The 16,167-nt window shown below is 33.9% G+C and overlaps 2 protein-coding genes across 2 annotated transcripts; one reads left to right on the top strand and one right to left on the bottom strand.

Moving 5' to 3' along the window:
- The first annotated feature begins 697 nt into the window (after positions 1–697).
- Positions 698–1,750, top strand: LOC110692749 (E3 ubiquitin-protein ligase RHA1B-like). Its single transcript, XM_021869810.1, has one exon. It carries the CDS (start codon positions 857–859, stop codon positions 1,376–1,378), a length of 522 nt encoding a protein of 173 aa, XP_021725502.1. The 5' UTR covers positions 698–856; the 3' UTR covers positions 1,379–1,750.
- Positions 1,751–7,609: 5,859 nt separating this feature from the next.
- On the bottom strand, positions 7,610–15,796 carry LOC110692748 (synapsin-1-like). The gene is made up of 8 exons (XM_021869808.1): positions 15,502–15,796; positions 15,357–15,378; positions 13,724–13,780; positions 12,986–13,067; positions 11,132–11,227; positions 10,922–11,046; positions 10,826–10,844; positions 7,610–8,183 (listed from the first exon to the last, which is right to left on the bottom strand). The coding sequence occupies exons 1-8, from the start codon at positions 15,599–15,601 to the stop codon at positions 7,890–7,892; spliced, it is 795 nt and encodes a 264-aa protein (XP_021725500.1). The 5' UTR covers positions 15,602–15,796; the 3' UTR covers positions 7,610–7,889.
- Between the last annotated feature and the right edge of the window lie 371 nt (positions 15,797–16,167).

Here is a 16,167-nt window from a genome sequence, read left to right as displayed (position 1 = left end):
ATGTTTAATGATAGATGGTTTAATGTGGCTAGTTTGAGTTGATTTTTTATGTGATTTATTTGACCTTTAAATGAATATGCTGAATAACTAAAAAAATGAAAAAATCAACTAAAGAAAATTTAATTAGAATTCTATGCTTCAATAAATTATAACAAATCCAGTTCTATCAAATACAACAAATCATGAAACACCGAGTCTAATACCAAAAAGATGGCACTTTATGGTAATGACGCACATTTGTACTGTATAACGTTGTAGGGCATAATTCGACTCCAATTCAGTTTAGTAAGGATTTATTAGACATTAAAATAACAATCAAAATATCAATACAACGATGATGATGTTACATGTCTTGAACCCCACTTGAATTTGAGAATTTTTTTCATAATAAAATCGTTTTTAAATAAATATTTGAAAATATAATTTTACGATATATAAGAAAATTATATTCCATTCTACAAATTAATACGCGTATAACTTATCAAAAGTGTACCTTGTACATGTTAGTATGTTACTTTTATGTTAGTAACTTAGTGTAGTATTAATGTATTATGATAGGAATATATGATTTATATAAATGTAGATGCTGACTCTAAATTAATTAATCATAGTGACCTTGTCACAAGAAAGAAAAAAATTCCTAACAAAAAATTAATTAATTAATTAATTTTAAATATAAAAAATTACACCTTTATACACTCTCAAAATTCCACTATCCCCATCCCATCACCATCTCCCTATATAAATAATTCACATCATACCTCATCTTCTCCCTCCTCATCTTCACTATCCTTTCACTTTCTCTCTCTTACTTCTCCCTCTTTCTCTCTCTACAAAATCACCACCCTACACACACATGGGCTTTCCGGCGGGCTATACGGAGGTCCTCCTCCCCAAGCTCCTCCTCACAACACTCTCGTTCCTCGGCTTCCTCCGCAACCTCATCCTCTCCTTCCTCCGCCTCATGGGCCTCTCCTCCCTCGTCGAGCCCGCCAACGACTTCGACCAGCCCGAGCCCGGCCCGGTCCAGCCTATCTCCTCCGCCGGCGCCCTCATCCGGGAGATGCTCCCCGCCGTCACCTACGCCGAGGTCCTCTCCGCCGCCGGGCCCGACGAGCCCGGCCCGTCGGAGAGCTGCGCGGTGTGCCTGTACGAGTTCGAGGAGGAGGACGAGATCCGACGGATGAGGAATTGCCGGCATATGTTCCACCGGTGCTGCGTGGACCGTTGGATCGATCACGATCGGAAGACGTGTCCGCTTTGTAGGATGCCATTTGTCCCTGATGAATTACAAGAAGACTTTAACGAGAAACTCTGGGCTGCTTCTGGCATTCCTGATTTTTACTCTGAATATTCTCCTATCACTAATTTCTTGTAGTTTTGATAGTTGGTAAGAAAAAGAAAAAAAATGAGAGTAAATAGCACTTTCTTTCTTCTATTGGCTTATTAATTTTTGGGCCGAATTTTTAGATTAGTTTATTTTTTCTTAAATCATAGGTCTCGGGTTGTGGATCCGAGACCTATCGAGCTAAGTTAGTTGATATCCGCATCAGAGACTTGAGCTGAGTTCAGTCCTATGAGATATGTACATATTACTGAATACTTACAATGGAAAGGAAGAAAAAAAATGGAAATAATTTCATGTAATCTTGTATGAGTTAGTTTTTGTTGTTTTTTACTCCGTACCATTTAATTGTGAAATTTTTAGAGGGTAATGATTGTCAATTTGAGAAAGGTAATTGGGTGAAAATTAGTGGGGGACAAATTTGCTTTAATTTTTTGTTCATTGTTGTGTGGTTAGTGGCAAAGGAAATGACAAGATGTTTTGGCACATTGGGTAGATTCATTGGCACATTTAGATGTGAGAATGAGGGCAAATATTATATGATATGACAACGTACTATTGTCTATTGACATATGTTTAGGTATATTATTTGCATCAATACAACATATTATGGAATTTAGTTTGCCCATCAAAATCATCATATTTGATTAATCTAAGAGTAGAAATATAATAAGTGAGTGGTCACTTATGGTGGCTGTTATTTGGAGAAGTACGATTTCTTTTTTGTGGATTCACTTATTGGATAATTGGATCTTAAATTATATAGTGATGGGGACAATTGTCTTAAAGTGCTACCATTAGAGACTTAAGAGTATTAGTTTAAGCCATTAAGATAGTGTAAGCTGAGTAGGAGAGATTGAATTAAGGGGGAAATTGGATAGGAAGAGCTTCTATAGGTTGTATGCACTATTTTAAGCGGAGTTAAGGATAAAATACCACTAAGGGTCTGTTTTGATTAACAGAAAACAACTGAACTAAACTGAATTGATTGGAGCTGAACTAAACTGAACTGTTTGGCGCTGAACTGAATTGAAATGAATTGTTTATGAGAGAATGATATTAGGAACTGAACTGAATTGTAATTAAGCTGAAGAGAACATACCCTTAGTTATTTTTATAGTATTACATTGCTTGCAATAAATTATTTAGGAAAAAGATATATAGCATATAATAAGAAGTTAAAAGTGGAAAAAAAAATAGACAATAAATAAACATTTATTACATCGATTTACTCGTGAATTGTCGATAAATTCCCAATTTAATATGGAGAACTGAGTACTAAAAACGAAAGTATATTAAATATTTGTATGCATTACCCAATTATTTAGGTAATTATGAATTTAATTGTTTTGCCAACACTAAGGAAAGAGGACTTTGAAGTACCTTGTATGTTTTATAAGGGAAAATTTGAGTTGTAATATTGCTATAAATTAATTTTCTAACACTAATATGAAATTAATTACATGATTCACATTGTCCAAAAAAAATAAAAATTACATGATTCAAATTGATAAGGCTATCAAGATTGACCAAGTTTTCATGATTTATAATTTAGTGACGTTGATAATGATAATGATTAATCATCGATCATGAGAGACTAATTGACAAACTAAGAATCCAAATGTCATTTGATAAACAAGACTAAAATTAAAAAAATAAAACATGTCAATTGAATATAGTCCAAATCAAAATCAATTTAAACTATCCATCTGCCGCCACCTATAATCAAAACTAATTATTACAGAGTAGTATTGTACACAACTAATGTCAAAGCTGATTCAAAATCAAATCATTTTAGTAAAAAAATTCAATGATAATTATAATAACTTACCATCGTGATAATATTAATTCAATAATTATTAATTTTTTTTTAATAAAAAAAACACTTAGTGATATGAAACTTCTTCCCTTGTCTTGGAGAGAAGTTTCACACCCCATCCATCTTATAAAGTATTATTCTTGCAACTAAAAAGTTTCTATAAAAAGACAAAGATTTGTATACTTTTAACATAATCAATTGAATAAAGTTAAGATCTTTAATTCAGAAATTAGAATTATAGACACTGTATTATTGCATGCGTGTCTTTAAAAGAAAGTATGATTAGTATGTATTATTACAGGACTATAGCTGGAAGTGTTGTTGATTTAGCACAATGCTGAACCTTCCACTGCAATGCGTATGCGTTGAGATTTTGCATGATATCGTCAAGTTTCTATACTTGAATTTTACCTTGTGGTATACGAATCCTTTGGAATATTTTTTTAGAAGTTCTCATCACTTTACTTTATTTTAAATTACGTTTATTTTTTTTTACCACTTTACCTATTTTTAATGGATTTACTTTTTTCACAATCAAGATTTAAGCAATTTCGACAATTCCCTAACCCAAAGGGAATTTATGGTATGCGTATCTTCCACAATAAAATAATTAAAATAAACTAAAATGTTGAATATACTATGTAAACAAAGAAGGTGGTAAAGTAATACTATATGTTTGCCTCTCAAACCTTATAAAGTCACGAGTTAGGAACCTTATGGGTAAAACTATATATTTAAGGAGATACCGTTCTAATAAGAAAAGATAAAGATCAAGGACGATGATGAAGATGGCCGAAGATTATAGTGACATTAAGGACGAACATATAATGATGAAATTTGTCACCTTCAATAATGGAGGTAACAAACTACCCCCTTCCAATTTATTACTTTAACTAATTGAAAGTAATTATTTCCCGTGAAAATATGTTAAATTACCCTGATAAATCCATTGCATCCACTTCCTTCAATAATGACCACTACCTTAGCTTAGCTTCCTTTTATAAATAAACTTGGGAAACTCCTTCAATTTTTACCTTGAATTCAAGCATCTTCACTAGATATATAGTACGAATGAATGAATGAATGATGAACCATTATTTATATATCCTTACATCCTTCTTCACCACGTTAATTATTATCCATGCATGTGTCATGTGTTTATGTGAATGTGTGATCACTAAACATTTGAGTTTGAATGGGGCCCTAAATGTTATTAAATGAAACGTACCAAAAATTATTCAATTAGTGGTGGAAGTATGTACGTACCACCTCATTTTATTACATATGTCATGCTCTTCTTCTTTCTAGTAATTGCGTGCTATTTAAACAGAGCCCATATTCTTTGTTGTTTGTATTGTAAGTAAGAATATATATGAATGATATCACGATATGTAATTTATCATATCAAGTAACATTAATGACTACATATAATAAAATGATATACGTCTATTCTCTGATTGTTAATTTATCTATACAGAGGTTATGATAATGAAAATAATCTTTAATGTAATAAAGTAATAGAATTATGCGTAACGTGACATCATGTATTTTTCATTGAATTAAATTACATAATGTCACATCATAAAATCGATTTAACATTATTCCTCAAATGTTAAAAAATAAAAGTCTCATTTACATTCAAAGGGCGTTTAACATCCTATATTGTATAAAATTTACCCAATTTTACCTCATTTACATGGCTACATTTTTCCACTTAAAAGTTGTTCAAAACTAATAAAGATTGAAATAGGTATCCGCAAAATTCCTACTAAAAAACTTCGAGTTAAGAGATAATTTAATTTAATTAAGGAATCAACTACATATAATATGAAAATAGAATCGGCTTAACGGTTGACTCTCTTGTTTTTAATAATTAAGCTGATTCAAGTAGTTACGGACGTTTCATAATTTCATTAAGTACAACTAATAAGTCAACCAAATGACTAAATATAACCCCTACATTGTGATCACTACTTGTCTACTTAGTTATGGATCCAATTAGTGTCAACTAAATGAACTAATAGTAAAAATCTCAATTATTTTATATGACTTGCACGCATTATGGAAATAATTTTGTACCCACGCTTTATCTATAACCAACGTTACCAATTTTACTTTGGCTTAAATTAAAATTAAAATTTTGAGCTTAAACTCTACTTGGTTTTTTTCTTTTTTGGTCAAAATTATATTATTAAATTATATTATTTAAACATATACTTCCTTCGTTTTTTTAGTTGACACAGTTTGACTGTAACACTATTCGCACAACACGCTTTGACTGGTTTGTTTATAGATACGATAAAGCATATATATTCATGTGAGATCATGTCTGAATTTTTCTACTCATATTAATATCTTTAATTATCAACATTGTAAAATTAAAAAAAATGGATATTAATATGAAAACATGGATAAAAAATATGGAAATCATGTCTGAATTTTTCTACTCATATTAAAAAAATAAAAATAAAATAAGTATCTGGGGGTATAATTGTCTTTTCAAGTATCAGTGGAGGGGTATATGCGTCTTTTCATGTACTAGTTGAGGGGTATATGTGTAATTTCCTCACCAAATAGTAAAAGTAAGTTGCAAATAGTTTTTGGACAGCTCACCAAAAGTATTGAATAAATGACCCTGCTTTTCCCATATATTTACAAAAATGTCATTAGATTAACAAAAATTCGTTTATCGGCAGATTAATTTGTATTTTCCTCATTTTTTTTTTCTTTTATCTAATCTTATTTTGTCAAAATTGTAATTCGTATACACATAGTATATAAGATGGGCGCTGAATGTGTGCTTTAAATTTCCAAAAAAAAAAAATGTACAAGAAGGATCATATTGAAGGAGTATATAAAAGGTAAAGACAATCGATGCGTATCGACAATTTAGCTAATTTAAGTTAACACCAAGACTTGTAATGTTGATTGTTGAGATGAGATAATGTAACCAACAAACTGGCAAAAAGATTTGATCAACGAGATATATAGTTGGCACGAACACGAAAACTATTAAAAATCAACTCGAAGCACGACCGGAATTGTTTAATGAATCATTAAGCGTACAATTAGTCAAAAAGTACGGAAATTCCAGTTACTAATAACAGATGATTGATGATTGTAACGCGTAATATCAAAAGTTTAACTAACTGGCGTCAATAATTGGCACCGTCCTATGCGTTGCTTCGGGGATGTTGTGCAGCCGTACCCGTACATGCGCAATATAATACTCTCTTTCACTCAACAACATACGACGCTGCGAAGAAGCCTCTTATAACTTGTTATTGTGAAATTCAGGTGATGACAATGAAATTACTCTAAAAGTATAAAGCATAGATTGTTAGCTTTTTAAGATTGTTATTGAATGATTTTGTTTTCAATGGATACGAGTGTGAACAACTGAACAAAGTTGTAGCTTTCCAGCAAAGATTTTTGTTGTATAACGAGTTTAATTAGTTAGCTTTCATGTATGGGAAGCTCTCATCAAGGTCACTACGTACTCAGTAGGTCACATTCATTTTTAACAATTTCTTTGTATGATCGAGGTTTAACATTTTCTAAGGCTTTGTCATAGAAAACTATTTTCTTCTTTACGTATATAATTTTCAATGGAAAACATGATTGTGAAAAGGGTTTTCATTTGATTATAAGAAAACTTATGATGAGAAAAGAAAACGTGTCAAAAATATAAGGTGAGACTTGAGTTTTCTTATAATCAAATGAAAAACCTTTTTACGTAATTAGCAAAAAAATAAAGCAAGTATCTCGTTTTGCGTAACGAAAATGTATCGATTTGTGGGAAACTGTAAATATGAGACACTTAAGTTATTTTTTTGCTAATTCCGAGCTCAATTCGGGCCCTTAATAACCCCTAAAACCTTAGCCGGAGATTTTTTAACATGTAAACCGATGAAAAAATTGAATCAGGCTGCAATTTACAATTTATACGAACTTTTGGGCTGCAATTTGCAAAAAAAAAAATTAAATGGCTGCAATTTGCAAAATACGAACTTTAAATGGCTGCAATTTGTAAATTTTCCAAAACATAGCGGAGAAAAAGAATATTGGAAGTAAAATGGAAAAGACACATAAAGGTGAGTAAAAGGAGAAGTGTTGAGTAAAGAGGAAAGAGTAACATACCTTCTTTATATGAGGTTATGGTTTCCTTTTAAAAATAACATTTTTACCTATGAAAAAAATTGTTTTTCTATCCTTTAACAAAAAAAAAAAAAGAAAAGAAATATGAAGTGAAAGAAAAATCATTTCCACCAAAACAAATGTTTTTTTTTTATGGACACGTTGATATACTCCGTATTGCTTTAATTTTGCTTTCTCCAAATTTTATGAAGGTTGTGCTTCCACTTTTCTATGGCATTAAGGCAATGCAAAGTGGTTGTGACAATAAGAGGACAACCTGAAGAATGAAGGAACAAGGGGTAATAATATGTCAAAACCCAAAGCAAATAGTCTTTAAGAACTCTTCAACTGGAATTTTCCAATAATAGCATTGTGCAGATTACAATTTACGAACACTCAGACCCCAAAAAAAAAAAGAAGAAAAAAAAAAGATAGACATATTGTATCTTAGACTAGTTTGAGAGTTGTCGACTTGTCAATCAAGTCTAGACACATCAAGAATAATTAAGGGTAAAATCTATGTATATTACACATAGCTCGACTCAATGAATCAAATATTTTAGACCTCTTCAACTAGCAAGAAGAGGATCACTTGGGATAGCCAGCGGGTGGGTAGCCTTGAGGAGGATAAGCAGAACCTGCTGGTGGGTAGCCTGGAGCAGGATATCCTTGAGGTTGAGGTGGATATCCATGAGCTTGAGGAGGATATCCTTGGGGTGGATATCCTTGAGGCTGAGGTGGATATCCCTGAGGTTGAGATGGATATCCAACAGTGGGAGGATACGGCTGGTCAATCCGAGACATCTGCTGAACTGGGGGCACTGCCATCGGCTGAGGCCCAAACTTGCCATCTCGCTTGTCCATTTCAATCTTATGCTGTGTCTGCAATAATAAGCAACTTGCCACTGGTTATCTAAGTGCGATGAGAATAATAGTAATAAGACATTTCAGTGTACCAGATACGGTGACAATCTTTAGTGAAAACAGTGGATGCTTAACCATAGCAATTTTATTTCTGACCTTGCAACAATAAAAACAAAAGCAGAAGTTGCCTCCCAAAAATGTACTGTAAGATTGTTTTGCTAACAAACTTGTTCTTTGTCACATTTAAAACCCTCCTTATCTCTCACTATCAAGGACTGTATATTTAACTAACGGAGGACCAAGACTCTACATCTCATGACTTTGGCAATGCCTTGTTTCCAATGAATAGTATTGGTCACTTATCACAGTTATCAGCCCCTTGAACTTCCAGAAAGTTCAGCTCATGCTAAACTAACAATCTCACCCTGAGCATAACCACAAACATGTAGGTTTATGTCGTACAAGCCACCTTTACAAAGAACTTGGAACCAAAGCAAAGCTCAATTGCTATATTCAGCATATGAAGTCTATTAGATTTACAGCAAGAACACTAGTCACAAGTCAATACTGCAGATTATTTGTTGATTTAAACAAGACAAACTCTATATTTTTCACTCTTCATGGCTTATGAAGCAAGTCCTTCGTAAAGTAACTAGTAGCTAGAAGTCTATACTCAGACACATTAAGTTCGATGTGTTTGTGAGTGGGTGAGTTGATTTGGGGGGTGAGGAGCAAAATAGTGAAAACTTTAACAGTGTGGTGTCTGGGTACACCTGCGAGTTAAATGAACACAGAACACCTGCAAGTATGTGTACCCAAGTGTTTTTTTTTTTTTTTTTGGCACTCATTTACCTTTTTTCACCCAGTTGGGGAAAGCTTCAACGAACAGGAAATTTAAAACTAATTACACCAAATCCCCAAAACAAATAAAAAGAAAAGGCACAGGAAGGTTTATTACAAGACAGCCATGAAAGGAGAAAGAGGTGCTTTCCAGCTAGATCAAATGACGATTGGAGGCAACTTTTCCAAGTCAAAGGAGCTTGAAGAAAGATTATAGGCAGGATTGACAAAAATAAATGAAACTCCTTATGTTTGTATGCCTAACTTGACTAGATTTCCTTTTATATTCCTTCTAGCGACATGAGGCAATATGGCTTTACGCGCATATTATTCCAAGGCAAGATGTTATATGGCCATGTGACGTTGCTTTCTCCTTGGACAATGCCATATATTTCGAAGAGTATTGGACTGAGGCCAATGTCATCTTTTAACATTGTGCTTGAATCGGCACACTGTCCAACATTTATAAATGTGGATGAATGCCCGTAATGAGAAGAGCAAAACTAATGCTAGAAGGAAAGAGTAAAGTGAGTGGCCCGTTTGTAAGGGTTCTCTAGCTAGTGAAGCTACCGCAGAACCATATATTCCGACGAAGTCAAAGAGTAACAAAGAGCGTCTTGGAGGTAGAAGGCTCCTCCAAATAAAAAAGTGCTTGGGTCCAAAATCCCAAGAAAATGTTTTTGAGACCCCTATCATGCCTAAGAAAAAGAGCCTACAAGTAAGGGTAAAGAAAGATGGTTTATATAGAGACACGACTCAACCCTAATGGAGTCTGACAGATGGTTGGGGTTACTAAGGGCCGTGAAAGTGGATGTGGAAGAAGATCCAAAAAATGACACAAAAGATTCCCAAAGTAAAGATAGATTAGAATGCTTTGCTTATGATGACTTGGACATTTTACTAATATAGTTAATGCCATTTGAGTGTACTGACAAATTATTAGCAGTATATGCAATTTGAAATGTTGCCTTCAATAAAAATATCTTTTCCTTTTTTTAAGTAATCCAAGTCTGGATGTCAGATCGCAATGGAAGAAATCACGAACTGTCTGACGCTCAGGAATAGATCATGGGATCACAGGTCCATATCTGACAATCCTAAATAGATCTTTGTTGAGTTTCAAAAGAAAGAGAAGGTTTAAATGAAAGAAAATGCTCCATTCCTAGCCAATTAGCCATAGAAAGGGACCCTTGATCATGGGATTTCATGGTAATAAGTTGCATTTGCTAGGCTGGTTCAGACAGCTGATAAATGTGAGCGAGGTTGTCAAAATCAAAAGTGCCTTGTGACTATTTTGGACAGAAACAACTTTAAATCTATGTTGTTGGTACTAAATTTGTGCTTATTAGTACCCAAACTAAGTACCAATACACTTCTTTATTGGTTCCAAATTAAATTAATGGTACCAAATACCAATTAAGCGCATCAATTTAACTAATGGTACTCATTAAGCGCATTTTCTGATAGGCGCCAACAAAGAAGTATATTGGTACTTAATTCAGGTATCAATAAGCACAAGTTTAGTATAGCAACCTTATTGGTACCACTCAAGGTTGCTTGCGTCCATTATAGACCAATCCACTTTTGACTCCTTGTATTGTATGTCAGAATATCAGACCAACTCAAAACAAGCATGTAATTCAAAAGACAGCATAATCTACTTCACCCTGTCACAAGGCTTAGTGTAAGGTATGCGTTGTTGACCATATCCATTTATACAACTTGCATTCCCACGAACTAAAATGTGATGGATATTTTAGAAGTCACTTAAGCATACCAGTAAGTCCATGATACTTTAATAAAAGTTGATGACTGCTTACCTGCATACACGCACAGACACTGCACACAAAAAAAAAAACCAAATCAGGTGGATATTCACTAGTCGGATTAAGAAGAATAAGGAGGAAGAGACTTACGTGCAGTAAACCAAATCAGAAAGGCAATTCAACAATTGAGATGCTTCTTGGATTTCTTGACTTCCCACAATCATTGCTACTATGGAAAATATGCATGCAATTTGGTTCAGGCAGACCATAAAACCCTACCATAGAACGCATGTTAATAATGGGGAAAAAAGATAAATGAACATTAAGGACTAGTTTGGAGAAGCAGAGCAAGGGAAATACAATTATGCAGTTATCACATTGAGTTGTCTGTATGTTGAACTCATCCTGTAACATAAATCGTGTGGAGGCCACAGAATTCCCAAAGCAGAGAAAGACCTGTAAATCAAAGGCCGCAGAGATAGTAAGGAACCATAATGCAACTGTTTCACCAAGTAGCTAATCCACATAATAAAAGCAAGAAGACAGACGTAGAAGCTGTTGCCAATTAGTTAAATGTCAGTGGTTAATTGGTTATCAAACAAACAAACCAAGACTGAGTATAAGGTATGGATGACAAAGGGAGGTTCCCTTCCGCATATGATGTGTTGAGCTTGTAAGTAACTGAAATTCAGTCATCACAGCAGGAGACAGCAAGCATTTATCAACAAAGATTAAAGAACATAAAAGAAACAGCCAAAAAATCAAATTGGTGACCATACAGCTTTTAGAAAGAGTACATAGAAAAGGGATGGGGATGGCAACAACCCCATCAAAATTAGCAAGAATGTGGAGGATGCACCTCTGACTAATTGGACAAGAATAAAACCTGGTCAAGTGACACCACATTTTTCTTTTCTTACCATAAAAATCATTGTCACAACATTTTGATCAAAGGGAGGAGGGTGGCAAAGGACACACCGACACACGCCAAATGCAAAATTCAATTCTTGCTCTAAATCCCAACCCAAACCCTTTAAATTAGCAAGACTTTGGAGGATGCAACTATGACCAGATGGACAGAATAAATCCAGGTCAGGTGACACCACATTTGTATTTTCATTGGCCACACCCAATTCGCTTTAATTTTGGAGGGATGGTCTTTATTCAAGGAGGGAAGATCCCTTCCCCCAACCTCTTATCCACATAACTTCCCTTTCCCTTCTCTTCCTTTCTCTCCAATTTCTCTTATCCAAACAAAGTGTTGAGGTGAAGCGACTAGTACCTATACTCCAATTGACACTACCCATCAAACACAAATGTTAGTAGGGTCAGAATTGTGTTCATTATTCCAAAGCAAATGGAAGGTTGTAATGTTGTATATTTAAAAGAAAAAGACCCATGAAACATAAGTATTTGAACAAAACCATGAGCTAGTGGTAAAACCCCCTTATACTTGATTCCTAGGGACTAGTACCTAAAACCATTTCCATTCAACTTTGCTAGCTTTATTTTATCAATAAAAAAATTTGTAGCTCCCTGATCCCAAGGCCGCCTCTCACCGCCATTTGCGATCAGCCACAACCCTCTTCTGCACACCCCTCTTATTCTTCTTTTATCTTCTCATCCATGTCACATCAAAGTAGCAAACAAATTGGATAGGGGAGAGAGGGGGGGGGGGGGGAGGGGTAACCAGCACCTTCCTCTTTATCTGCCTACTGTATCATCCTGTCAAATTTCTATGCTCTCCCAAATTATATTCAATTTTACAATGGGGAATTGGAAAAGAGGCATAATATATATCATTTCACAAAATCAACTCTCTTGGTTAGTAATTTTCTCTTTCAGAGTAGGTGCATAAAACTAAAGTGGTAATTCTACACTGAATAGCATGGTAATGAGGCCTAAACTGCTCTTAAATGTTGCCTTTATTGAGATCAATAGGTAATTTATGCACTAATTATGTCAACATCTTGGTTAGATTAAATTGAAGAAAACTTAGCTTAGAAACATATAATTGTCTGAACAGGAGGGAAATGTTTCATAAGCAGGGAGAAAGGAAAAAAAAAAAGATAGACACTGCCATTCTACCAACCCATTTTGCTCTGTGCTAGAATTAACCAAACTAAAAAGAACAGAGACAGAGAGGAAGGAATTAAAGGAGTGAGGGATGCAGAGTTAACAGTTCAGCTATTAAATTAAGCACATCCACTGTACCTCAGTTGCAAGACAAAATTCAGGGCATTTGCTTTCACCACACCGACCACTGCAAGGCATATAACCTGCACAACATACATATCTACAAGCAAAAGAAAAGTGTGTTAAAATCAACTTCAACGTACTACCTCTGTTCCATGAAGTTCTATCCACTTAGCATTCTGCATTTTATCTTTCTTAGCAAATTACAGCTGTATATACTTCTTCCGTGTTTCTCGATGCATCACTTTCATGAAAGGGAAGTTTCAATCAAGATTTATCACCTTTTTTCCCCTCTTGGGTAAGTTTTTGCTTGTGAAAACAGCCATTTGTCTTTACTAACCTTTCCGATTTCTTAAAACATTGTCCCTTTGGTCCCCACTACCCCTCTCAATAAACAACCCCTAAATCCATTAAATATTTCACCATAAATTGCCAAGGAGACCGTGAAATCCTAAGCGATGCATCAAAAAGTTAAACGGAGGAAGAATCATTTTATGGACCTTTGGCCCATACAATCCCTTTTCCTTAAAATATATTAAGCCCCCAGCTTTAGCTCCTCTGCATAAAGTACTTCATAGTAAACAAACCAAATGGTCTTCAAAAGTAACAACCTCTTATTGCAAAAAACTGCATGTTTACAACAAATGGGTAGAAGTCGTAGAACTTCATAGAGCGAAGGTAGTATTTCTTTTCAGGGAAGGGAATTTTTTATATACACTTAACAAAATAATTAACAGCTGCAAAATATATACTCACCTTGACATGTCATTGTAAAGAGCACGTTTACGCAGCATATATGACACACATGGAGCACTATAAATAGAACCAAAATAAATCAGCAATACTACTGTAAAAAACTTAACATACATGATAAAGAGAGATTAGCTTTGACTCGACTAATACATGTTGAGCGTGCATATAATAAGGACATAACATTATGTGCTCCGACGAAAAAAAAACTAAAGTCCATCATAACATTCATAAACTAAATCAATTTATAGATTTCCTAAACTTCAAATTAGAAAACCTCCATCTGCTAAGTGCTAACTAAGAAATTAACAAGCTCTCAACCTCTAGAAGTTTAATTTAATATTAAATTCAAAAATATCTGATGCAAGCTTGATTGTTGACAGTATATGACCTCTTTTGACATTTAGTAATTCAAAGACACAATATATATTGATCATTAGCCATACATGAAGCTTCCCGTTTAGAATTTTTCCTTTCTCCCACTATCTTAATGCTGCATTTGGTTAAAAGGATTATCGTTTTAGGAAAACTAATTTTTCCAATTTTCCTTTGTTTGGTTTGTAAGTGGATGAAGATAACTTTCCAGGGTTATTATAGTTTTTCTAAGGGTGGGAAAAGCATTCCTGGTTTAAGAAAGGAGTGCTACATGTGCTTCCCTGACTTACTTTTCTCCACCCTTCCATTTCTAATTCTTCATCTCCCTTCTTCCTTTCCTCTCTTAATTTTCAAGCAAAGAACCGACAAAGGATAACTAATCTCCATTGCAACAATATTCAATGGATTAAAGTTAGTTTGATTTGTTTCTTTTAAATCACACAACATAAGTGATAAACTACTTAAGAAATTTCAGCCTAAGAGATTCCTTCTAGAGATTACTTTTTTATTGGGAGTAACTACTATAACTAAAAATTCTGTTTACTTTTTTAGATCCTCACTAATCTGGCACAGCTCATTTTGATGTTACAGATGAAGCACAAAATAAAAATCAAGCATCTCCTTCCAAGTTCTACAAATATCAAGGGTCTACTTGAGATTGCAAAATATTATGTTTTTTTTTTCCAACTCCCGGTCTTCCCTACACAATTACATCGTCTATAAACTACTCGAGGCATTTTGAAGCCATACTTGATGCAAGCTACTAGTATATTCAATCACATGATATCCTAATTATGATCAACTGAAAACTATCCAAAAATAAATAAAAAAAAAAAAAAAAAAAAAGCAAGTGGAACATTTCATAAGCATTCTATGTCAAATTACAAATCTGGCAATCAAAATTCATTTAAAATGCAAGGTTCTAATACGGAGCATATCAACTGAAACTCAAGACCAATTTCAGTTGCAAAGCACAAAACTGCCAATCAAAATTCATTTTAAACGCAAAAAATCTAATTACCAGCTGAAACTTTCGACCAATTACAGTTACAAAGCACAAAATTGACAATCAAAAATTCAAAACTCAATTAAAAACCTACATTTCAGTACTTCTTAAAACTGAAAACCTAATCAATCATCTCGAATAAACCGCAAAGTCAACAAGCAAAATCATCCACATCTCGTCAAACAATCACTAAATACACTAACAACACTTAAATTCAACTAATCAGCAATTGAGAAATTAGCGGATCAAAGAATTTACCAGAACAACGACAAACAGCAATCTGCAACAAAATCAAAAAATTCCAAAAAAAAAATAAAATCAGAAAACAGTGATTTCCACAGTGAAAATCCAAAGTAATGAAAACTATTGATGAATTGAAAAAGAAGAAGAAAAATAATCTTACAAGGAGTATCAGCTTGAACAGTGCGAAGAAGATCAGCGTGCCAGAGATTCCGGAAGTTCTGCCGAACCTCCATTTTCTGTATATAATCCTGCGACACCATTTTTACGACTCAGAGTTCTTCGATCTACAGAAAATTTTAGAGCGAGAAAAAGAGAAAACCCTAAAATTTTGATTTTTTTGAATGGAGTGAAAATGAATTTTGAAGTTTTTGAATGGGCAGGTAAGGTAGTTTGATAAAGAGATGACGAAATAGGAGGCTTTGTTTTGTGAGTGGAGTTCCAAAACAAACTAACGTAATTTATCAGGAGTCAAACTCCGTGTTGACTGGAATACTTTTCAAAATCTGTCCGTTTTAATTGCTCTTTTTTTTCTTTTTTTTTTTTTCCTTCTATTCCAAGTTTCCAACTTCCAACTACAGGTTACTTAGTAATGGTAGATTGACAATTGATTCAATTCTGGAGTGCGAGATCAAGTCCTCAAGGAATTGACAAATCACATCCGATAATATTTACTGTCTTATGGAGTATGGAGTAGTCGATTTTGAGTAATAATCACAGATCTATAGATCAATCTTACTATCGAAATGTGGAGTACTTACAATCGTTGCTACTTTGTATTTGTTCATGATTTTGTACTCCGTATTATTTAGTATTGATGAGGAAAATA

Source organism: Chenopodium quinoa, unplaced genomic scaffold, assembly GCF_001683475.1.
Source record: "Chenopodium quinoa cultivar QQ74 unplaced genomic scaffold, ASM168347v1, whole genome shotgun sequence".
NCBI classification, from domain to species: domain Eukaryota; kingdom Viridiplantae; phylum Streptophyta; class Magnoliopsida; order Caryophyllales; family Amaranthaceae; genus Chenopodium; species Chenopodium quinoa.
The sequence above is the reverse complement of the archived record's forward strand: the minus strand, read 5'-3'. Positions and strand labels throughout refer to the sequence as shown.